A 25,241-nucleotide genomic window follows, 5' to 3' on the forward strand; every position below is an offset into this window, starting at 1 on the left:
GTGACTCTGGTCCCATTCAAAGCCACTCTGTTTCAGTGTTACAAGGCTGAAATTTAGATTCTCCAGCCTTTTTCTTTTAACAGGCACTAGGGCCTGTTAAGTATCTTGTTGGGCCAGTATCACACTGACTTTGCTAAATTTACAAAGTAAATTCCCATGGCTTGTAACTAGTGGAATGGCACCTGCCTTGATTACCCATGCCTGAAGTTTGCAAGCTACCAAAAAGATCCTTGTTTATCCCAGATTAAATCCAGGATGGTTGCAGTCGACTGACCCTAAAGGTCCTGTGAGCTCAACTACATGTCCTCTGGATACCTTGTGCTTGTCAAGGCAACACACAAAAATAAACAAAACAAACAAAATTCTTTGTTATCTCTCTGCTGGAGCTGGGTTGATGACAGGAGTCAAATTCAAGTGGTTGTTTTTTATTCCATAGTTCTACAGAATGCTCCTCTCACTAGGCTTGTCACAGTGTACATGAGAAACATTTTTCAGTCACTCAAACATGCCCTTTGTACTTCTTGGGGGTTTTGTTTGGTTTTCATAATTTTTAGAAAGTAAATAATCATGTCAGGGACAAATAAAAAGGAATGAGTTTGGCTGATCACATTTCTATCAAATGACAGGAGTCAAAAACTTCAATGCACTAATCTGTAAACATTTCCCCAACAACTGCAGGAAGGAGATGCAGCTGAAGAAGAGTTGGGTACTTACTTGGTTAGACCCCCAACCCCACCATTTGTACCAAAGATCATCTTAAGCACGTATCAACAACTGCCAACCATTAGTCAGCATGCTGAATTTAAATATTTCAACTCCTCAAATAAAGAAATGAAATTAATCTAAAAATATTTTAATGTAGCAAGCTTGGCTATAGAACCAGTGCAACATAAAAAGGACACCCATTGTATACCAACTTTACTGCTTAACACAGTAAGCTACAGATGCAAGAGATTCACCACAAGTTATTTGGTTAAATTAAATACTGCAGTTAGGATCATGCTGTTGGTAATTCTGGTTTTACAGTACCAATGCTCAAGTTGGCTGAGTTAGTTTGACTGTAAGTAAAATGCAAGTTTACAGAGAAACAAAATAATTTAGTATAGTATCCTGTATTCTGTTCCATGCTAAGTCACAATGATAATGTCTTCAACAGATAAACAACATTTCAGCATTATGTAAATAATGCCAAAACATACAGGAATTGTAATGCCAAATTTACAACATAATACAGTGCTTAACAAACAGATTCCTCAGGTATGGGGGCAGTGGTGACAATGCTAAACAGGACTAGAAGCATCCAAGCCCCACTCAGTGCATACACAGTGGACCACACTGACAGGAATGCTTTACCTTTTGATGGAATTGTCACTCTAGGAGTTTGTGTCCCAAACATGATGCAGTGGAAAAGAAATGTTAAACCCTTGCCTGAGACATGAGGCAAAAGCACATGTTATTTACAAACATGAACCAGTAAAACCACATTAAGACCAGAGAAGAACTGTGATCACTTGACAGAGATGGCAGAGCTTGGTTACTGTACTGTGTGAACCAGGATGGTAATGAAGTTGTAAACAAATTTAACCAAATTAGGTTAATGCATCTATTCTTAACTCAAGAATATTGCCATTTCAGCAGACAGTGATTTTTAAAGCTAAGGACATTATCAGAGGTTTTATTTTTGTTTAAAGCCAAAACTTTAAAAGCCAGGAAGGTGGCAAATTATTTTTGTTCCTTATTAGCCTTCATTATCCACAGCACACTTCAACAAAATTTTCAAACCCCCTGATTTTATCTAATTCTGCTCCAACTTAAGTAGCTGGTAGCAAAGTTGAAGCAGACACTACCAGCACCTGAAAATCCCTTTCAGAGAGGCTTGGTTTACACTACTGGGGATGAATTCAGATTGCTGGCATTGCTCTACACTGAAGCATTAGGACTTACTTGGAAAAGGAACACTTCCTCAAAATTAAACAGGCTTTGCAAATGTGCAAAGAAAGACACAGGAAAATCATATTTGATTCTGTCAATCCCAGCAGTGTCAAACTCATTTTTCCTCCCCACCCTCCAACCAAACATTGCCAAAGTGGCTGGTGAGACACTGATTAAATCCTCTGACATAAAGCCTGGATACAAAACAAACTTTGTCCCTGCCGCATCTATTTTTTTCTTTTTTTTCTTGCATTTTGTAATGAATCCATACAAGCATGAAAAGAGTTGTGTCAGTATTTTGTCTTGTTCTTTAAAGCAGGCATAAGAGGTGTGCCAGACAAAACTGAACTTTTATTTTGCTTCAGAAAGATTTTTTTTTATATTACCAACCTATTTCTCTTCATAACTAAAAGTGATAAAAAATAAATCCATAGCAATGAAAAAAAAAAACCCCAAACCCTGTAATCAAACTGCTTTTTCAAGTATGTTTCTCCCCTCATGAAAGAGCTGCATTAGCCATAGTGCTGATTAAAACACACATCACAATGAGCAGACTTAGCCTCTAGCCCAGATCCCCTGGAGATGGGCTCAGCTGGATCTCCAGGACACAAAACTGGAGGCAGGAGGCTGATGGGCACATGCACACTTGATACCACTCCTGAAATCCCTGATTCTGACTACATCCACTGTCACAGCTCCAGCACATCCCCCCAGCAGGAGAAATGGCACAGGAGCCACAGAGTGGTGTTGGATAGGTACCGTTGCTCAGCCCAGTGCAAATCTTGTGCTGATGGAGATGCACTTTGCAGAGCTACCAGACTGGAGACTTTTGTCCACAATGTTCTTACAGAGCACAACATAAACCACATCCTGGTATTCTGTTCAGTCTGGAATTCTCATCTTCATCTACTGCAATTATGGAATCACAGAATAGTCTGAGCTGGAAGGGACAAGGGTTATTCAGTCCAACTCCTGAGGCCAATGAAATATCAGTGAGGGGGATTTTACAAGAGTTGGTCCCTCCATTAAACACTAATATACGTGAAAAATAACTGGGGACAATCTTCCAAGTCACTATTAGTGATGGTGAGAGGTTCAACTTTTCTTCCTCCTTATTTTCACTTCCTTTTAATGCAAGAGAAAAGTGCAACTTTGCAGCATGTTTGTTCACATCAAGTTTTTCCTCAAGAACACATTTTGCAGTAACAAAATATGGTCTATAAAGTCGCAAAGTGCACAAGCTGAAGGCACAGAGTACAAACACATAGGAAAAGAGATTTCAAAATACCAAGTAACAAAAAAAGAGATTAAAGAAAAATCCAGAATTCAAAACTCCCTGACAGAAGATACATTTATATGGGACCAACTCTTGAAAGGTGACAGGTTTTAAACTAACAAACAAATACTGCAAAATAATGAAATTTTATTCTTATTAAGTAGAAGCTCCAGAAAATAACTTGAAGTTTAAAATCTAATACACTGACATGTTAACTAGCTTTAAGAATGTCCTTAATATTAAGAAAAGAGTGCAAAAAGGATTCTTCCATTCTAATGCTTTTGGAAGCTGCTGATTTTGGCTGCCTATTCCCACTTTGAAAGAATTGTTTTTCAAGGTGCATTCCTCACAAAGGTCACAGAAGAAAAGCTTGTTGATAGACCAGACCAAGGAATTTGTCTTTCAAAGTCATTCCAACTGTAGCAGCAACTGACATTTTAATATATAAAGAAGAAAGTCCAAAACTCTTCTTTGAAGCATAGTTTGTGTCAGAGCTTGAGTATCAGCAGTTGCCAAAGGAGGCTCCAGATATCACCTGTGCTCCTCCAGTGTCTGTTCTGGCTAGGAATAGAAGCTGATCCAGTAGATTCACTATCTGTATCCCCTGGAGCTTGCACAAGCTGATGAGCCATCTGAAATTAAAGAAAAAGTTGAGAAATTCTCTCACGTTAAACCTTTACATCACGCCCCCTTGCCACCCTTCCCCCAAAACACAGCAGTGTCTGCAACACATTCACACATAAATGTCCATTCAGTCACTTCAGCCTACAATAAGAGTTCATCATAAAACTGACATTTTATGGTAGGGAATAAAGTGAACATACTCAGCTGAAAGCACATGAGGACAATTGATGGCAAGAGGGCCATAAAATGAGCAGAAGTTAACAACAGTACCAGAACAGATACCACTCCCCAACGGCTCCATGTCCAAGCAGTTTGTATCATTTCTTGGCATGGCAAAGGTGACATTGCAGACAGCTGTTCCATGGGGAGATACAGCCTCTGACACCTCCACACCCTGAGAATCCAAATTCCACCAGGACCTGTCTGCCCAAGCTGGGAGGGCAGGGCTGGATCTGTACTTACTGTAAGTTAACTCTTCTCCAGCTCTCTTGCGTGACTGGTCACCTCTGCAGGAGAAGGCAAAGAAAGGTGTTTTTGGGATAACCTCAATTAAAGATGTCCCTGCTCCTCTCGACCTTCAAAGCTCCCTACCAACCCAACCATCCTGTGAGCTTCAAAACAACCTTAGCACAATCAGTAGCTTCTAGAGATTTAGGGAAAGAAAAAAAGCAAACATAGCAACAATACTACTACTGACTACTGCAGGAATCTGAATTTACTGAAAGTGTAAGATTTAATTAGCTCATCCTTTTGCTACAGACAGTAGGCTTGATCTCACAGGATAATTTTTTATAAAATGAAGATGAGGGAAAAGCTGGAGCTTAAAACATGCATAAAATTATTTTCCTCAGTTTGAACTCCTCAACCAAACTTTATAGAACTATTTGAAAAAACTCTGTATCTGTCAATCTGAAAAGATGCTTCTGAATCTTACAGACTCTAATCAAGTCTGAGCTGACAACACTTGCTCTTTAAGTGGAAGACTTTAGCACTTAATGGTGTTGATAAGCTGTTGTTCTTTAACTAGAAGCTGATGTGCAATTACTGCTGCTGAACACACCTCACTGTGCTGTGTTCCTCATGGTTATTGCTTTCAATCTTACTAATTCTGGAGGTGGATGATAATAGTTATGCTTACGAGTGCATTTCATTCCACATAGAGAACTAAACGTGACATTTCAAGTACTAACAGTCTATACCCACAAAACCACCTGTTTTCTGAAATGCATTTTGCCTTGCAGTGGGTCAGTGTCCCTGACTACCCTTCAAGCTTTTCATACAGTCTCTCATCCTTACAGAACCAGCCAAAGAACTTCACAGCCAAGTCCCTCATTTTCAGGTAACTAAAGAAAAACATTTTTCAAACCAGTCAGTTTTGTGGATATAGACTGTTAGTAGTTGAAATATCATGTTTAGTTCTCTAAGCAGTGTGAAACTGGTGAAATGCACTTATAAGCAGAACTATTATCAGCCACCTACAGAATTCGTAAGATTGAAAGTTTGACAATAACAAATTGTTCCCTTTTCTGTTTTGTTCTGTACATTACATTCTTTTGTCAGCATTATATGCCTACTCAGTTACAAAGTCTCACGCTTGTATTTCTTGGGCCAAATGCACTGCTTTTCTCAGCCCAGGGTCTTATGGTTTTATTTTTATGCTTATCTCTCAAAAAATTCTTTTCCTCAACAGCCTTTACAAGGTTTGCACCACATCATTTGCATTTGGGTCAATGGTACAGCTCTGCAGCTCAATAATTTACCAAGCTCTGAAGAGAGAGATGTCCTTTGAGGAAAACCATGAGGTATGAAATCCAGAAATACACCTAACACTAAACATACCCACATCTAGTGGGTGCTCAAACTAGAAAGCCAGATTCTCAGCATTGCACAGGTAACAGGAAAAATGAAGATGTTTTCTCCTTATGAAGAAATGAACCTCTTGGGAGTAGAGCACGAGGCTTCCCCAGCCTGATCTTGTATTTTGAGAGTACTGCAGAAATGGTGAAAAGTGGTGGCCTTTGTTTGGGCAGAAAAATAGAACAGCATAGTGCAAAAGGCACTGCCCAGAGGGAACAATTTACAGTATGAACATTTTCTGCTGTGTCTTTTACTATTTGCTCCTCTCCCTTTTTCCCCTCCCCAATTCAATACTCAGATAGGAAATGTCTATTTAAAATAAACCTTGCCTGTATAAATAACTGTGAAAGTGGAGTGAAGAGAAAACTGACATTTTCAGAAGCACCACAACTAAAAGAGAGCTTATAGAAAATAAACAGCCAAGGTAAAGGTTGAACTAAAACAAAAGCATGATCATGCAGTAGAAGCACAATCAAAACCAAGAGATGCATGAACTGCAAGCAACCTGATCAAAAAATGTTAAGCCTTACAATCATCTGCTTTTCAGGTACCATCTGCAGGGCTGTTAGTGCTCAAAAAACATTGAAAATAAGGCTATATTTCAGCTACGGAATTGTGAAGGTTCTGCACTATCTCTTAAATTATTTCTTCAGTATTTTTAGGTGCATCCATTTTTATCATTTCATCACTGTCTTGCACAATCACTATTAAAGATTAATAATTCTTACCTAGTAAATCCATTCTGAATAAGCTCTCTTTGAAGTTTCTGGTCTTGAGCAGCATATTCCTGAAGCTCAGATTCCACAGCAGGGGGTAGAATATTTGGGATGAATTTAGAAAATAAAGCTGGTGCCATCTGTACCCATTCTGTAAGAAGAGAGAAAGCAATAACAAAATACATGGACCAGGTATTTTGTGACACTTTTACTGTTTGACAAATGTAACTTTATTTTGAATACATATTAGGATCTTGAATAAAAAAAAAAAAAAGGAAAAAGAAAAACCCCAAAATCCACAGAAACCATGCCTTAAAGCAGAACAAACAATGATGCTGTTGAAGTCAGATGTTTACATGTAGATAGAAGAATTACTATTTTTCTCAACCTCATCATCAAATTGAAATTCAGTTCTTGCTGCATCTCACAGGACCTGCTGAGTCCCTGGCCATTCTTAAGGACAGGCAACTGAAGATCAGCAAAGTCACTTGGATAATTAGATAATGATTGTAACACTGTACTCCAGGAAATCTATCCCCAAAATGTACCCTTCTCTGCCCTGGGCCTTTCTTCTAAAAAGCACAATAGTATTATCATACAACCCTACTCCTCCATCCTCATTTCAAAGGAATTAATGCATTTCTCTCACTGATCTTCCAAAGGTTAGACAAACACTATTTTAATGTTCATAATGTAAGTCTAAGCTGTACTAGTCCAGCTTCAGGACAGAAATGTGATTTAATTTCACTATACTGAACACTCTTTTACAGGAGCAAGACAATTGACCTTGAAGCTGCTTTAAGACTAAGAAAGGGATGAAAATTGGGTTTACAGCAACTGTATAGGAAGTTCTGAGAAAAATAAATAGCCTTCAACTATTTCTGCAGCCAGACTTTCCACAGGCTGTAGGAGTTTCCTGAAATTTGATCTTTACTTAGAAAAAAGGGACATTTTTAAATTTGCTGAGGAACATCACATGTTTTTATGGAATTCCTATAGTCCTGCAAACCAACTGAGGGAGCACTCAATGCCCTCACCCAGAGCACTGATACAGGCTTTAAAAAGGACTGGCCCCAGTACTGAGCTAGCATTAAAAGAGAATTTTCTCTGGCAACATTTGGAAGTACCACAGCTGTTGGGAACTTCCAGCCTGAAGAGGAAACAAAGGAAGAGGATAAGGGGAAGCCCCTGGCTGCCAGCCATGGCACTGCAGACACCCACAGGCTGCTCTAATCCCACAGACCTTCCCCTGGCCCCACTTTCTGCTCCCCCTCCCCACTCCCACCATACATCCAGTGGAGCAATCCATCAGGGAAAGTGAGCAGCACTGTCTCAGAGCAACCCTTGCTCTGACTCATTCAGAATTCATCCCCAACAACTAGGATCACCAAAGAACAGCCTTTTACACCAAGAGGTCTACCCTGGGTTCTTCAACTACTCAAAATCTGGTTAGTCCCATGGTACCAACCCAAAGCAGTGCCTGCTGTGCTGTGGACAGCAAGACAGGGACCATCTGAAATGGAAAACTGTGAAATGACAAGTCCATCACCTACAACATCAAGTGTGGTCAAAGAAAAACCATGCTGAATTGTTTTCTAAAGAGTAATACTTTTATATTTACGTATACACCCCTCCTATCTTCGGTCCTGAACACTTTTTAAAACTTTAAATTTGAAATTAGCATTGCCTTAAAACTGATGGAAGAATGTTCATTTTGCTGATGTAAAAATAAACTTTGCTTACAGAAAGTGCATTTTGTACATGCAGAGTCCACTATATTCCTGGTTTGTACACATGCTAAATATTGCACTAAAGCTTTTTGTAAAGGATTCCCATTCTCATTTCTATTTCCATAAATGGGGACTGCAAAAATAGACTGAAACTGAGGAACAATTCTCTCAGGCACGCACAGTAAGAAACTGTCAGTACTGTAAAAAGAAGGGAAACAGGTACCATTTATTTATGGATATTGTGAACACTTCCTGTTTATAATAACTTCTCAAATACAGAGTAAGGCCCTCCTCAGTTCTCCAAAACTTGGAAGATCCTTATACAAAATTGATTAAAATCTGCAATACCATTTTCCTTTCAATATAATTGTTGTAGCATAAAATATCACAATGTATTCACAAGTCAAATTAAGCTCTTCCATGAAATAATACTGACAAAGAAATGGCTTAATAAAAGAAACAGTCAATCATTCACCTCCTGCCAAACATCTGATTGTTTGAAGAGTGACTCTCAATACAATTTTCATCATTTCAATACTTCTAAATTTCCACCTTGACTGACCCATTAACATCCTTCTCTCCTTATTTCCACAGAGATGGAATAGATCTTCCCTTTGTCTCCAAAACAGAGGGCTGGGTTGCCTTTTTTTTTTTAAAGTATTTGATATTCACATGGTACTTTGCCCAGGTGACAGATAGGCAACAAGAAACAGGGTGGAACTGAGCATTATGATGCACAAACACAACAAATTCTGACTGTTAACTGTGCATTAGTTAGAGAGCAGACAGATTTTGGCAAAGAAATGACAATCACAGGATGAGATCAGTACAAACATTTTTCCTTTTTACCTGGTCGTAGTGTATACAGGCCTTTCACAATATTTGCCATGGTTGAAGGAGTTATTTGAAACGGCGTTGACTGAGCTTCCAAAAGTAAAGCTAAAACAAAATTAACACAATCAGCAACTTTTCCAACCAAGAAATACAGGCTCTTACACATATTTTTTTAAATTAAAAAAATACAGTAATTGTGCTTTTTTCGGCACCTGATGTCCTCACAATGAAAACAGCCACATATCTGATCTCATCTTATTCTCAAGAGTAATAAAACACCACCTTTAGATAGAAATATTCTGCTCCAATTATGTATAGTGAAAATGTGCAATAATTTCTTTTTCATTCATTGGAGGTAGCAGAGATTCAGCAAAACCAAGCAGGAGATGACTTTATTCAGACCAGAACTGAAGCAAATTCATACCAAGTGTGTCAAACACTTGAAGATGCACAGATCCTCACTTTACAGCACTTAGAATCTGGCACACAAAACTAAGATGGATTCAAAGTCTATGCACTTGTAGTGCAAAAATTGTAACCATCCAAGAAGGAAAGTTGTTCTTTTAAACACAAGTTAATAATTGCACCTTCCTCTTGAGGGAAAGCCTGCCAATAGCACATTTACTGTTTATGTTGTGATGTACAGGTTTTTATCCTTATTCATATTTATATGAGCTTTGTACATACATCTGAATTACAAAAACACACACACACAAAAGAAGGAAATTAAGAAAGTGTAAACCAATGGCTATATCTTGATTTTTATTTCTCTGCCAAGCAGTTGAGCACCTTTCTGTGCCCACCACAGGAGGAGAAATGACTCCTACAATTCTACCCAAGGGACAAGTCTCTAGGGCTTACATTGGAGAAGCTCTGCTTTTTAATCTTCAGAGCATCTCCAGTTCTGGCTTCAGCATCTGCCACTAGAACACTTAAATAGAAAGAAAAATCTTCAGTAGCACATTTTTTTTAAGTGGCTCACGTCATAGGGAAATGAAAACAAAGTAATTTTTTTAACCTTCAAGTAATCAAAGTTGTTATATTTAAGTGTTATAGATGAATTTGTTTTACAAAGAGCCATGTTAGAAGTGCTTGCTCATTTCAGCAGAAGCCTTGAGGGTAGAAGAGCCTGTGATTTGTTCTGTAATGACATATTTACAGCCCCTTTCCTAAAGGTTTGTCAAAGAGCCTCTTGGCAGCCAAGAGAGTTGGAAATGATAGAATTAAAATGGGCATAGTGCTTTATAATGTGACAGTAATGCACAATCTAAACAATGTGCGTGCACATATAAATATTTATATCTTTAATTAGACTGCAGCCACTTCAGCCTAAGCATCACCAATAGATTTGCAAAGTATCCAAAGAACTGTGAATTTGTTCTTCACATGTAGATATTAAATTATGCAAAACAAATTATTTAAAACAAAAAATATTTATTACTTGATTGCAGCTTCAGAAATTAACATTTCTTATCCTGCTTTCTGCAAATGCACACATCACCTGCTAAAATGCAGATTTAAATCACTCACTCCTGATTTACAGTCAATAAATACAAGCATGACAGTATTATGTTCAACAAGATAACAAAGTAATGGCATGTATTTTCTGATTCTCAACAGAGAAAATTAAAGAATATCCTGTTCAATAAGCCATACAGTATGAACTAACTCAGCTTGGCCAAAAGCTGGACCTCAAGCCTCGAAAAATGAATAGCACTGCTGTAGGACTTGTGTTTTCAGAATGATTTCCATAAGAACAAACAAGACTCCTCATCGATAGAACCAAAAGATGTCAATGTAAATTTAAAGACAAAATTGTAAACTAAGATACAAAACTTCTTTGCACATGAATTCATCTTCAGTTTGCAATGAAACAAACTGAGACATTAATTCAACCCTGTATTACTTCTCGAGAGGCTCACTTAAGAAATTTGTGCATTTCTGGCTCTGCTAGACGTTGTTGTTGTTGTTATTTTACAATCTTACAAAAGACTAACAAATACCAAGGCTTTGACTCTTGTTTTATTAGAATAATTAGTCAGAGTCCACAACACAGAAGTTGCACAGACTCCTTCTACCCGTTCCCAGAATGGCACCTGCAGCATTTACAAAGATAGAGGAAGGAAAGGCAAAATAAAACTGAACCTCAGCTGAATGAGTGTGGTAATGGCACCATCATACCATCTGACCACCTCCACAGTGCTCACAAATTAATACCACATTCTACAGACTAAGCAACTAACATGTAAACCAGTTAATTAACCTGGAAAGAGTCTGGAAAACAACTCCTGGCAGAATCAAAGAAGAAAAGTGTGGGTTCCCATGATGAAAAGTATTAAATGCAGAAAGATACAAAATGCTTTGAAATATTCTTGAACACAAGAGGGTATGAAACATTAACTGCTACAACAGCTCTTAGTTAGTCCTGCAGAGTGTAAAGGTGTTTGCTGAGGTCTAAGAAAAGGGTGACATTAATGTGACAAGAGTTTTGAAGGAATGTTCGACTTTCCTGCAATAGCAGCATCCCAGCACACTCCCCATAGGCTGGAAAAGAAGTGGAACAATACTGCAGTTGGTTTTCACTATCAGTTAGCTGTGTCTATCAATATTTGGAAGCAAAGAAGGAAGGAGAGGAAGGAAAACATTGTTTAGAATCTAGTTAGAATTGGAAACTTGAAGTGATTAAACTATTTGCCAACATAAAGTAAGTTAAAAATTAAATACTGAAATTCACAGTCCTGTAGGTGCATAAAATTCTTCTAAAATTATTTTTAATGAAGAATTTTAGAATAATTGAATCCCTTCTCTACATCTCAAAAAGAGGACTTTTTATGCTACAAAACCCTCTTGCCCCCAAATCAATTACTGCCAGAAGATGGGACCTCAACAATTTTATAGCTGGGGAAAAGAGTAAATTAACTTTTAGTTTCAGAGGAATTCTAACAGAAATCACCCTGGTTTAGTCTGGCACAAACCCACAGGTATTAATTGGCACTTTCTCCTAGTCTTCCATTACCTTTATTCATTTTTAAGGTCCTGAGGAAGAAACCTCATTTCATTTTACCTAATCTGACACATATGCTAATTCTAAGGACAGAGCCACTCCACAGGCCAGTAATTCTGCCTTTTTTATTATTTATTTTTTAAAGAAAACTCCCTTTTCTCTGTCTCAAACTTAAAACCAAGAAATACAGTTTATGAACATGGCAGAGTAGAGAGAGTTGTGCAGATTTTTTTCTCAATCTAACTTTTCAGAGTTTTAGGACAAAGCAAAGCAGTGTCTAGAGGCTGAGTAACATCCAATATATTGCAGAAGGAAAGGGTCTCAGTAATCAAAAAAGACATTTTTAAAACACATCACTTCTGCCATCACAGAATCCCAAACCAAAAAGAATAATGATTTTGAACTCCTGAGGGCAGTTGCTATATTAAAGCTTTAGTTCAGATTAGAAATGTGATTTTGAAATTCACTAATCATCCCCACACTGCTGCTCCTTGGCTGGTATGACTGAGCTGTCTTGGAGCATATTACTTAAATTCCTTTTGGGCAAGATTAAACCAGATGTGCTCAAACTGCTACTCCCTGGCACTCTGTCCAAAGGAGCAGACACGAACAAGGAGGAAATAAAACTCTCCAAAAGCAGGGAAAGGTCAGCATTGTGTCCTCAACACCAATAGGGAGGAGTTTCATATTCTACTCCCTTTACACCACCCTGTTTATTGATGCAGACAGAGCCTAATCCATGCAATGAAACTCTCAGCTCTTCCTACAGGGCCCAAACCTTTTAGATAAAAGCCTGTGGTTCTGCTGCACCAAACCTATTATGATGCTCCAGGCACTGCTGTCAAAACCAACTCAGGACAGTCATACAAGAATAAGATCATTTTCCTTATGGAACAGTCATTAAATGTGAAGCACAAAGAACTTCTTCAATGTCAGCAGCATACAGAAAGGCTGGGGGCAAGGCTCTCTTCAAGAAGCTGAGACACCTTGAGTGTGTTTTCTCTCCTTGTCAGGTGTTTTCTCTGCAGTTTGTGCATCAAGGCAATAACAGGTTGTTTTTCTCATGTGCAGATTGTTTGAGACAGGTGTCAAAATTGAGGGGGAGGGAAGAAATGCCACCACAAACAGGGTGAATGTCAATTCAATCCATCTTTTTCTTGTCTATCTGTGCCAAAGGGTGAGGCAAGGGGAGTGAATAAAAAACACAGCACACATCAAAACAAACCCTGTGGTCTCTGTGGTAGCTGTAGAACCTGGCATCACTCACAGTCCTTCTCTCAGCCTTTTGCACTGCTCCTCTCAAACAGAGTTCTGTATTCACAAACAAAAGCTGGATATGGCACTTACTAATGAAAGGCATTCTGTCAAAGCAGCACAAAGCTGAAGAGATGAGGAGGATCCCTTGCTTCACTGACATCAGCAGGCTTTGGGAGGTCAGCACAGCAAAACACAGCTGCTAAATATGTAGGGCTGGGTGCCTGCAGAGCAACAAACACCCCCACTGAGGCACTGCAGGGCAGCAGGAGAATCCCTGCACAGGCAACATCTTCCCTGCTACATTCCCCAGCCTCTAACAGGTACAAATAGATTCATTCTCTAGAATTTTGCATTGCATGTCTACCTGCTCTTTCAAAAAGCTCGACAATTTCATTGTTGAAGACCTGATAACGTTTGAGTTAACTTTTCTGATACTTTTAAGAAAGCAGCAATGCATTGGCAAGCTCTTTCATGTTTTTATAAAGGAAAAACCTTTTTCAACATAAACAACCCTTCTATTGAACTTTAATACACCTCCAACAAAAAACTAAAGAAAATGGAACAACAAGATCTCTTCCCCTCATCTGAATCCAAGTGACCTAACTAGAAAGAAAAAAGCTGTTACATGTAAAAATCTTCAGAGAAAAGACTTCCTCTGTAACTAATAAGAAACTGAAAACATAATGAAGTAGGCTGTGAGTGGTCTCCCTCCTCCTGACTTTTTTCAAAGAACTTTTTCTTGGAGACCATGAGAAAAACTTCTATTTGGCAAACATACGTGATGCATTTTACACTGGCTTTTAGCTCTGAATTCACACAGGCATTGACATAAAGACTTATATTCTGCAACTGCCCATATGCCTTTAGAATCCAAACACAGTAACCACTCTGTGTGCTCAGGCTCCAGTGGCTAATTCTGTAATTAACCCAGCCAACAAGAACAAAATCAGAAGTGTTGCACAAAGCTATTTTCCTTCTGATAAAGTTCACCTGACTCCCCAGCTGAATAACTACCATACAAAAGTGTAGGCAGATGGATTTTTGAGAGGAACCAACTTGTACTGAATGATCTGTACCAGCACATTGATCTTTAAAGAGTAAAAAACACTTCTTGAACTCAAAACAGGAACATGTAAGGCAAGAAACAGCCCTACACACAGAGATATAAATGGCTGAAGTACCACAGCAGAGAATTAGGAGAAGGAAGGAGAGGAAGACTGTCCTCTAAAACAGCTTTTACCTCTATGACCAGCTTAAGTTTCTTGCCTTTTCTTTACTATGGGAACATCATCGACTTCCCAGAGCAGGATTACAGTCTTAGCATTCACCTTCCTTCCTTCAATTTCCAGGTAGAGAATAGGAATACTTGCAAACTCCTGTAATTTAAATCTAAGTGATCTCTCCACCAAGGAGACACAACACTATACTCTTAATGGTGTTTCCTCTTTTGTTAGATTCAAAAGCAAGCTTGGTTTGGGCACTAAGTTGCCAATATCCAAAAGGAGAAAAGTGGCAGTTACTTGCAAATACTCTGCCATTGAATTTTACCTACTCCAAGTACTGGAAGTAGAGAGTTTCAGGAGCTGCTATTCACTTTCACACAGTAATTGCCACTTTTCTAGACAAGGCATGGTCTAGGGCATGGACATTACACTGCAGGACTATCAGAAGATACAATGGCTGCATGAGGAGAAAATAAACCTATTTCTGAGTTTTCCTGCTTACAAGTCACCTCATGCAGGACTGTAGCAGGAACAAAAATTACATTCTTCACCACCCCTTTCCCTAGTGACATGGGGATATTATCTGCACCTTCTCCCCCTCCCACACTCATTTCTGAAGCTGCCTGTAAATAAGATGCTGTATCTTTTCTTGTTACATTCAGTTGAGCAGTTCTGCACACAGCAACTTCTCCCAAGCTATTGAATGCAGCAGTCTTATCAGCAAGAGCCAGCTTTGGCTTTGTAAAGAAAATAATCAGGTTATATTCACTTAGTTTAAATGCAACCACTTTAATTTGAAGAGCAATGACTTGATAAATGTGTGAGTGTAAAAGTGTTTCACAAACAGCTGTGTTCATGGATCTGTGTATTATGGGTTTTTATTATGTATTTACTTTAACTAATGAGAAGTGCTCCAGATAGTCAAGTGCTTTCAAAAAAAATAATCATTTATCAAACCCCAAATGGAACCAAATTGGTACAGGAAAAATTTGCCAAAGTAATGTTCACTTAGGCAGTATGTCCCCTGTAATAATGAATTGACACCTTGATCAATGAAATTTTTGCAACCAAGTGCTGAGAGAAGTGCTCCCAGCACAGAGACAGGCATGGATATTGCACCTTCCTGCCTCCCAGCAGCCAGAACAGGAACGAGGGGACTCAGCCTGGGGGAGCCTGAGCCAGGTCAAACACCAAGGACGAGATCAGGGCTGCACTGCTCTTCTGGCTTCTCCCCCTCTCTTTCTGCTCTTCTGGCTTCTCCCCCTCTCTTTCTGAAGTGGAGCAGGAATTTTTTCACGAATGAAATGAACCTGAAATGTACTTACAGTCCTTCCTGAACACAGCTTCAAATAGAAATGCCAGCTTCCAGGCTCTGAGAGAATGACAAGGTATATAAACAAAACCCACTTTGTACAAACATAGCAACAAATTTCAGGAGAGAGAGCAGATGTTACTCTGACCCTCTAAGTCTAGATCACAAATGGATTAAACCAATTTTGTAATTTGATTTTATTTTCAAATGGAGGGAAGGCATGCTTCCTCTCACTGAAGTGGCAGTTGCAGCATTTCTTTCAAAAGCAACCTCAGGATTCCATTTCTCCATACCAATCACAACTTGCTTTACTTAAATTTCCAAAGTATCCCCATTCATATCTGTACTTTTTTCCCCTCCCAACAGAGAAACATTTTTTTGCTGAACCAAATCTGTATCAAATATCAGCAAAGTGCACCACACACTGACATTGGAAAGCAAAGTAACAAACACTGAATTGCATTCTATTTTCACAGAGCCCTTTCCAAAAAGGAGGGTACTACTCATCTATTTTGGTTTGAATTTCAGGAAGCTAGAAAAAACAGCTGAGAAAGGCAGAAAAAAATACAATACTAGAAGTTTTTCAGCACATCTGCAGTACTACATCATGTGCTATGTATCTTCAATTATCTCCCAAGAACCTGTTAGCAAATTTAAAATTTTATTTAGGCATACTTTAATTCAATTTATAGATCCTCTTATCCAAGATTTAATTAAATCAGATCACAACTAAGTGTTCATGCCTGTCAGTATTTATCATCTTACTAAGGAGATAAAACCCAAATAACTTAGCTTTAATAAACTGGTGGTCAGACTGAAATGAACCCAAAGAAATTAACCTCTTGCTCATTAAAAAAAAAAGATTTCATATACAGCAAGACAGACAGCTTACATTTATTTTTCTTTTATATTTTTTCATTTTACTACTGCAATTAACAGAGCTGGGGAAAAGTATTTCTGATTACACACACACACAACACCACGGGTCTTTTCCTTCCAACAGTTCATCTGCAATTTCTATTTGATTCTGCTGTTATCGCTACAGAAAGTTAATTACTTAGCAACAACACATCTGACATCACCTTTGTCAGAGGTTTATACCTTTGCTTTGCCACCAGAAAAAAATTCTTTGCTTGAAAAATGCAAACATTTTAAGGCAATTATCAGCCAAATTTTCCATAATCTTGTTGCAGCAATCATCTTAACAGGTTTCATACCGGTAATTCTCTTTAGCACAAAATAAAACATCAGGCCCATGGCTGAGCATTTCTCATTGTTCTGCTATTTTTAAGGTGATGTGATCTGCTCCTAGTGACACTTTTCCAGATGGCAAGAACAAGACTTCATCAGAGCTGGTAATCCCCCATCCCTGTAGGGAGCCAGGCTCCCTGACCTTGTAGCCACCCTGTTCACCCACCCCTCACCCAGAAGTCACCTCTCAGTGAAACAGCAGCAAAGCTCCTTTCCCCCAGCCCTTGCCTGGGAAGAGCAGGGCATTGCTACCCAAGCAAGGACAAAAGGAGCAGTAAACTCCACTCCTACTGCTCCCATGCTTTGCTAGGTGCCCTGCTGGGGGGCCAAGCAGCCAGGACAGCAGGTCCCTGTGCTCGCACAAAGCCTCCCAGGGGTGGCAGCTCCACACAAACACTGTGGCTCACCACAGGAGTCACACTTCCCATTCAGTCCTCCTGTGGCTGTCACTTGCAGCACATTTTATTATATTACCCCTTAACCTAAGAAACTGCTGGCAGCATTCTGCAGTTCACAACCCACAGCAGAACTCATGACAATAACCCCAGAGGCAGCACAGCTCTTTGACCACACCACCTTCTTAATGACACCTGTCAGTATTTTGATAACAAAGCTGAGAAGTAGCAGCATAAACAACACAACAATAAAACATTCATTCTGCTATAATCACAAGTCACAAGGGAAAATAAATATTGGTTCTCCCAGATCTCAAGCAAAACATTACTTCATTCTAAGTCAAATTTCTGAAAAAAAATAAGCTGCAGAGTTGTCACATTTCCTCATGCCTCAAAGGAATTTGTATTCAAGTTCACTAATATTTGTCATTTTATCCCTATTTGCTGTGGATCTCCACAGTATCTGAAAGCACTGTGGCTCTCCAGGCTCCCATTATAAGAAAAACTCAACAGCTTTACTTACGCATTAGGTTGTAAATGTGCTTTTCTGCAACATGTTCCGTAAACAGCTTTATAAGGTCATCTTTTAAGTCTCTGTTTAGCTTGGTTTCTATGTAAAATTTATTCTGGAAAATAAGACAGAAGTTTTCAAGTTTGTTTCTCATAATAGCAACTAAAGTAAACTTATTTTTTCTGCCTGAATAAAAACATTTCAGAATATTAAAGCTGTAGAATATTTCACATATAAAATGTTGGTGACTGCATTCAAGCTGAATAGAACATTCCTGTACAACAAAAAAGCATGGGTGACAAACCTACTTACATGCAACCATACATATTTACTTTGTTTTCTATATTTACAGCTATACCTGTATAGCTGTAGATACAGAATATACAGATATATATGCCTACACAGATATATCCAGATTGGAGAGCATGTATACAAAACACTTCATTTTAGAACTTTAAGAAATGTGGTAAATTCTCTTAATACCAAAATGCAGCTGGGCATCATGCTTGCAATTAAAGAAAATATTTCTTCCAATGACTAAAAGCGATCAAACCATTAAAATAGATGGGTTACAATAATAAAACATCAGCATAACTATCCACTTCTGGATTCATTGACAATCTCAGAGGATAGCTATTCAGAATTAATCACTTGTGGAAATAAGTGATACAGACAAATCTACACAAAAGTGAACTACATTAAAATCTTTAGGATTCCATTACTTTGACCAATTCAGCATTAAAGAATTCATCACTTTGAGGGAAATTCTAAGATAATTCTATTCATGAGTTCCTCAAGAGCCCCAATACCTAATGTACTATTTGGTATCAATGCTCCATTTCCTGCAATTAATAGCAAGCTTTCTTGTGTGTGACTTATTCATAGAGGTGTTTTAAAAGCTCAGAGGGAAAAATTGCTTCAATATTAATCTCCTACCATTAAAAAAGTTAACTTGGAAGTTGAACAGCTGAATTAACTGATTTGGACAAATGGTGTAAAATAGTGAAACAGATAATCTAACAGAAAATCAACTCAAAAATTATCCACAAGAACACTCATCTGAGAGATTTACTAGAAGAAGTGATAACTTAAGGGAGAAAGGTTTTTTCCACACTTTTAAATTATGTTTTTCTCCTATTCACTAAAGCATTTAACGAAACGAGAACAAACTTTCAGAACACAGAACAATCTTCATGTTTTTGTGTGAAACCCATTCTCTTGGCACTACCAAAACTACACACTGTAACAATTTGTCCACACAGAAATCCTTAAAACTTTTGAGAGAACATTCACCATCAGTTATTTACCTTTAACAAAGATTGCCTGGTAGAACAAAAATCTGAGAGCTGAATACATGCTCCTATTGTATTTTAAGTTTGTTGCAGTGATGGACAACAGCCTTAAAAAGATATTTTTTTAAATTTACAATACTTGCTGCTGGTGGTTCCCTCTAATACCCTGAATTTATCCTGCCAGTAGAGGTTTTATCAAGGACTAGGACTCAGCTGCTTCCCCTCACCTGGGTCTGTGAACAGGGATTGAGGGAAAGTCACTGCAGACAGAATATCCTAATTATTCTGTTTCTAATTAGAAACAGACTCACTTCTTGGTAATGGTTTTGGTCAATGGTGAATTGCCATTGCAAAAGAAACCCACAGCAACTAAAGATACACTTCAAGGAAATGTTAAGCTACACACCACACTACAGCCTTTCACCAGAGCATTTTCCAAACCAGTTTGCACAAGATGTGCAAATTATGATGCTTTGCTTTACTCAGGGGCTGGAAAGCTTAAACTTTTAATTCTAGTAATTTCATTACTAGAAAAGCAAAATACTCTTCACATTTGCTTACTTGGAAACATTTTTCCAAAAAAAAACGTTCCACTTGTGTGAGCTTAAATAGACAGTGAAAAAGCATCTAACTGAAGTACTCAATTTCCAATCCTCAGTGCAGAAAGCAGAGAGCAGAAGGGCTGTCACCTCCCCTGCTCTTGTTAGGGGTAAATCAGGAAGATTTTCTGTATAACTTGTCACTACCAGTGCCAGTATTTCTTGAAAAATGTCTCAAATCACATAAAGGTCTAACTGACACATAAAAGGTAAGCAGATGTGAGTAATTGAGAAAGTCAGGTATGATACAAACATTAATTCTACAAAACATTTATGATAAAGCAATCTGGCAAACCTTACAAGATAAAACTCAGTAAATATTAAGAGGAGATCAATAAGTACTTGAAAGAAGAAAACACAGTATATAGGTGTGTTTGTCACATCATACTCACATATATTTGAGTTTACAGACACACACAAAATGCCCTCCTGATAAACTTGGAAACACCCCTTGGTCACCATACACACACAAGAAAGAAATCACCTTTCCTGCTTTGGTACACACCAGGAAAGAAAAGGGCTGCTGCTGCTTTTAAGACACACAGGACTAAGACAAAGTAATATGCCATATTTCAATTCTATATAAAAGCTTTAGTTTTTCCTCAGCTTCATAGATTTTAAAAACATTTAAATGCATATTTGAAGTTTTCCTAAGCAGCAATATAATTATCATTTCAGAACAAAGTCCTCAAGAGCAACTCAACAGCCTTAGAAACCCCTGATTAAAGCAATCACAGAAAGAGAAAGTCTCTCCTCACCTCTAACATAAAGGCAGAGTTTAACAACTTGGTCCACTTCAAAATGCTTTGAAAAGTACCTATTAAAGTAACTGCAAAGCTGTAATTTAAACTTTAATTAGGCTTTCACCTCTTGCAGTTGCTTTTCAATTGTGCTTTTGGACCAAAGAGAGGAAACTGTTGTTGCTGTATGAGAAAACCTGGTTAGACACTACAATTTTAAGAGCACACATAAAAGTACTTCCAAATGCACACAGAAAAGAAATAAGAAACACATTTGTCACCCCGACTTCTCTAGACATACTTCCCACATCATGCACAACACTGAAATTATTTCAGTGATAAAGTATGACAGCTAATCTGCCATTAGCCCTGTAAAGCAGCTGTACAGTGAGCCAAGTCAGCATTGCTTTTGGCAGCAAGAGAAACTAAAAGGTAACAGAACCAGATAAAAGGGCACATTAGAAGACACCAAGTTCAAGAAAGGCAAATTCCTCTTTTAATGCAACAAATCTGTATGGTAACACAAAGCCAAAATACTGTAGCAAGTTACCTAAATTCACTGGGACACAGGAGAGCTTCCTAAAGGCTACTGCTTCTCAAACTCTGTGAAACTACCAATGAGAAAAACTTTGAAGAGTTTGAGGCTTACTTAATCCTTTTTTTTTTTCCTTTTTTCCACTTCTAAGTGATGCCAAAACAAGGACAGTTTCTGGGGAAAGGACAAAATTCAAGCTTAAGTTTTCATTACCACAAAAAAAAGGCAATAGGAGTTCTGGTACTTTGACAAACAGGATGCAAATTATTGGTTTCTGAACCACTCCAAGTACAACTGACAGTGCTGTGAACATTATTTTGGCTTCATCCATCACTCTGAACTGCTTTATCTAATGATGAAGATGTTTCCAAGCCACATTTCTTTCTGTATTTTATGAATCTGTACTATTTGAAAGCAAAACTTAATCATCTCCACAACCTGACCAAACTAAGAAGCCAAAATTTAACAAGTCAATAAATGGTATCTATACAAAAATATATAAATAATGAACTATTTGAGACAGCTCTTTTCCCTTTAAAAATCAAAACCATTCTCCCCACTCCCAGGAAAGATGCATTAGGGCAGAAACAAACTGCAAAACTCTGCATTTAAAAAGCATAGCCTCCCCTTCCTCTCCCCATAAAATTTGATCAGTATTGTTAGGCAGGCACCAAAACTAGGCACAAATCATTAGTTTTACATGTCAGAAATGATAGATGCATTTTATTCTTTTCACTTTCAGTCAGCATCTTGTATGGGCATATTTATTTGAAAAGAATTTTCTAAAACTTACCATATATATGAAAAGAGGCACAATGCTCTGCAATGCTCCCATATACTGTCCAAGAGCTACGTTAAATCTTTCAATATAGAGATCTGGAGGGCTGGCCTGCAAGAAACCGTAAAAGTCAGGTTGTAATTTGAACAAGAGAAAGATCTGGAACAGCATGGGCTATGCTTTCATAGCAAACTCAAACAACTACAAAGGATTTGATACACTAGGTTCACACAAAGCAAGCCACACATCATTCCAGAGTTTCTGCTCTAACTCCCTCCAGCAAAACCAATCTCCCTTCAGTAACTAGGTTTTCCTAGGACTATACATCAGTGCCCAGCACAAGGTCCATTCAATAAGAACTACAGTGAGCCTGTAACAAGCTGACATTTAGCATATGCAAATAAAAACACATTTTAAAGACCAGTGGTTTGTTTTGAAAGCACCAGCTGTCATGCCTAGAATCCATAAGCAAATCTGCACAAGTGCTGCAGTGTGTGCTCCCACCCCCCTGAGCTTTCCCTCCACCAGAGCAGGGTGACATTAAGCTCCTGCTTTGCAGCTGAGCTGGTGAGTGGCACATCCTCCAGCCCCAGGGAACACTGCCCTCCACAGAAAACCTTTCTAAGTTACTGCTGGGTCATCTCAGGCAAGGCAAGTGTTCAGGGGGTTCAGCTTCACAAGCAGCAACATCTTCAGAGAGAATTCTGCATTCAGGTCTCACGCCCCAGGTGAGGCCTGTGGAAATCCAGCCGTGTTCCAGCACACAGCATCCTCCTGGAGCCCCAGCCCAAACCTGCCTACACAAAAAAACCTGAATGTGCTATTTTCTGGCTACAATACCCTGTTTCCCAAGGAAGGGGATAAGGAAGCTTAAAAGATCTGTTGAGCAGCAGGTGAAGTTAAATTGAGAAGAGAACCAGAAGAATGGGAAGCACTAAGCACTGTTTCTGTTACAATATCCATTTGGAGGCCTGCAGGGGAGCTGCATTGGAGCATTCAGAAGTGCACTTATATACCCACAGCTGGAAGCGGAGCTACAGCAATGTCTTCCTCCACTATCCACTTCTCAACCCCAATCCTCCCCCTTACTTTGCCCTACTTCTGGCCCAAGCCTGCTTTGGTCTTTCCAGAGGGGTTGGGTGGCTGCCTGAGTTCCTACTGCTCACATATATAGAAACACCTATAGAAACCCAAGGGCAAAGCATTGCCTGCCAGTAAGAAGCAAAACTTTTCTTCCCCAGTCTGTTTTCCCCTCTGACAGCAACAAGCCAAAAGAAGATGGAGAATACAGCAATAATTGGGACCTTGCAAGAAAACAAGTTTAAAGATTTTCCTAAAGCCAAAGAACCTGTGGCATGAGAAATACTCAAGGCTTAGCTGCATCTCAACCACCTTATCAGAACTTAAAGCTATCTTCACAAACATTTTTCAACCTTTGTATGGACATTCACCAGCAGGCCTAAAAGAAAAGTTAAAATTTATGTTCATATTTTGCTCTATTAAATATTCTAAATTTATGACATTTTTTCTCCCTTAAAATAGCTTCTTTTGCCTCCCTTCTTAATCTGTTTAATGAACACGTGGATAATTTTCACAGCAAACACCAATACAAAGCAGACAGTTCAGAAACGAAAGCAAATCTGGCAAAGGAAGAAAGAGTGTTATTCCATATGCAGTTGCCAAAGGCTATATATGGTTATTCCTCATTTTGATCATAAGGTTTTAATCTTATTGCAAATGCAGTTCTCAGGGGTGGCCAAACAAATTTTAGTTCAAAATGCCAACAACATATAAAAGTGGCTATAAGCTCCAACGACTCCCTTTCATATATATCTACATATACAATTTGTTGCAAATAACATGCAATGAAATCTGCATTCTAAGCAGTATGTATTCCTGCTTCACTCCTTTCCAACCTCAGCTTTAAATATGGTTATACCCTCTGATTTGTATACAGCTTCTAAAACTAACGAAAAAGGAAAATTCTTCTTGAAAGAACACATCAGACAGAAGGACACCACAGCCTCACACAGAGCACCACTCTTCTCTCACTGATAGATTGCCATTTTCATTAAAAAAACCAAAACAACAACAAATCCAACAAGAAAATAACCACAGTCAGAAGCTGTCTGGGCAGTGGAGATTTAATCCCAGGCAATGTGTGCAGCTAGTCTGCCACACTTTTGACAGGGGATATAAGCACTGATATCTTTTTTCCTCTCTGCAGATGAGAATTCTGCTAGCTCAGCTCCCAAAGACCATGTCACAGTAAGGGAGGCTGTTTATGAGGGCACAACATCTGAGAATGACATCAGGAGCCCTCTAATGGAAGGATACCTGGGAGCTGTCAACCATCATTTTGCCTGGCAATCAAGTGGAAAACAACTGCTCTGGATAAAGACAAAAAAAGCCAAGAGAGGCTCTGATGGCTTCAGAGAAAGTGCCTCACTGGTGTCAGGCAAGTATCAGGCTTTGGTTTTAACCTCTGCAAGGCAGAAATGATGGTGTTGTCTGCTTCATCAGCATGAAATGTCACTTTTCAATTTTATTCTCCTGACACTGTTTCGTGTCAAGCCTCAGCAGCCAAAACAGTAACAGCGATGGACAACGACAAAAAAAAAAAAACCAATCTAGGCAATCAAATCTGCTCAAGTTTGATTTGTAAACTACCAAAATACCCAAGCCAAAGAGAAATCAATAATAGTATTTTCACAGCTCATCTATGAATTACTGTAATGTGTGTGGGGAAAACAGAACCATCTGTTTTCTGCTCATCACAGTGTTACTGTACAGCTGCTCCAAACTGCCAAACTGAAATCAATTATTTGCTTCAGCACAGGATCTTTTTCCACATCTCTACATTCACATTTATAGGCAGTAACTGGAGCTGGAATCGTTTTATATAAACTATTTGAGCTGTGTAAAATAAAAAGCAGCACATGGCAACAAATTCATGAGTAAATAGAAGTTGCTAAGATTTCTATATTAAGTGGCCATCATTACAGCCCAACTCGCATTTAAATATATACTTATTCAGATATAGCTATTACAAGAAAAAAACCCAAAAAACCTGCTTTGGCTGACACTTTTTACTCCTGGTCCTAGTCCAGAAAAAGAGAATACATACATTCAGCTGTTTAAATTACAAGGCAAAGAGGGGGAAGAATTAAGCATGACATTTACTTCTTATAACTCCCCAGCACTATTAAGTGTTTCAACCCACTCCTATCTTACCTGAGGGATGTATTACAGAAGGTATTCAAAAATACAAAATACACACTCCTAGCTTAAGGTTTTCCAGGAAAGAAGAGAATCCTTCATTCCCTCACTCATGCTGAATCCTATCAAACTGAAAATTCAGGGGGTTGGGGATGC

At 38.6% G+C, this 25,241-nt stretch overlaps 1 protein-coding gene across 1 annotated transcript in view; it reads right to left on the bottom strand.

The window, feature by feature from the left end:
* Nucleotides 1-409: 409 nt before the first annotated feature.
* Nucleotides 410-25,241, bottom strand: part of CACUL1 (CDK2 associated cullin domain 1) — a 41,204-nt gene continuing 16,372 nt past the window's right edge. Inside the window, exons 4-9 of the mRNA XM_021529262.2 lie at nucleotides 21,882-21,977; nucleotides 17,935-18,037; nucleotides 8,985-9,074; nucleotides 6,418-6,556; nucleotides 4,295-4,338; nucleotides 410-3,840 (exon numbers count right to left, since the gene is read on the bottom strand). Of these exons, the coding sequence (XP_021384937.2) occupies nucleotides 3,800-3,840; nucleotides 4,295-4,338; nucleotides 6,418-6,556; nucleotides 8,985-9,074; nucleotides 17,935-18,037; nucleotides 21,882-21,977 (513 nt within the window). The 3' untranslated portion in view covers nucleotides 410-3,799. The remainder of the gene's footprint in view (nucleotides 3,841-4,294; nucleotides 4,339-6,417; nucleotides 6,557-8,984; nucleotides 9,075-17,934; nucleotides 18,038-21,881; nucleotides 21,978-25,241) is intronic.

Source organism: Lonchura striata, chromosome 7, assembly GCF_046129695.1.
Source record: "Lonchura striata isolate bLonStr1 chromosome 7, bLonStr1.mat, whole genome shotgun sequence".
Classification (NCBI taxonomy): Eukaryota; Metazoa; Chordata; class Aves; order Passeriformes; family Estrildidae; genus Lonchura; species Lonchura striata.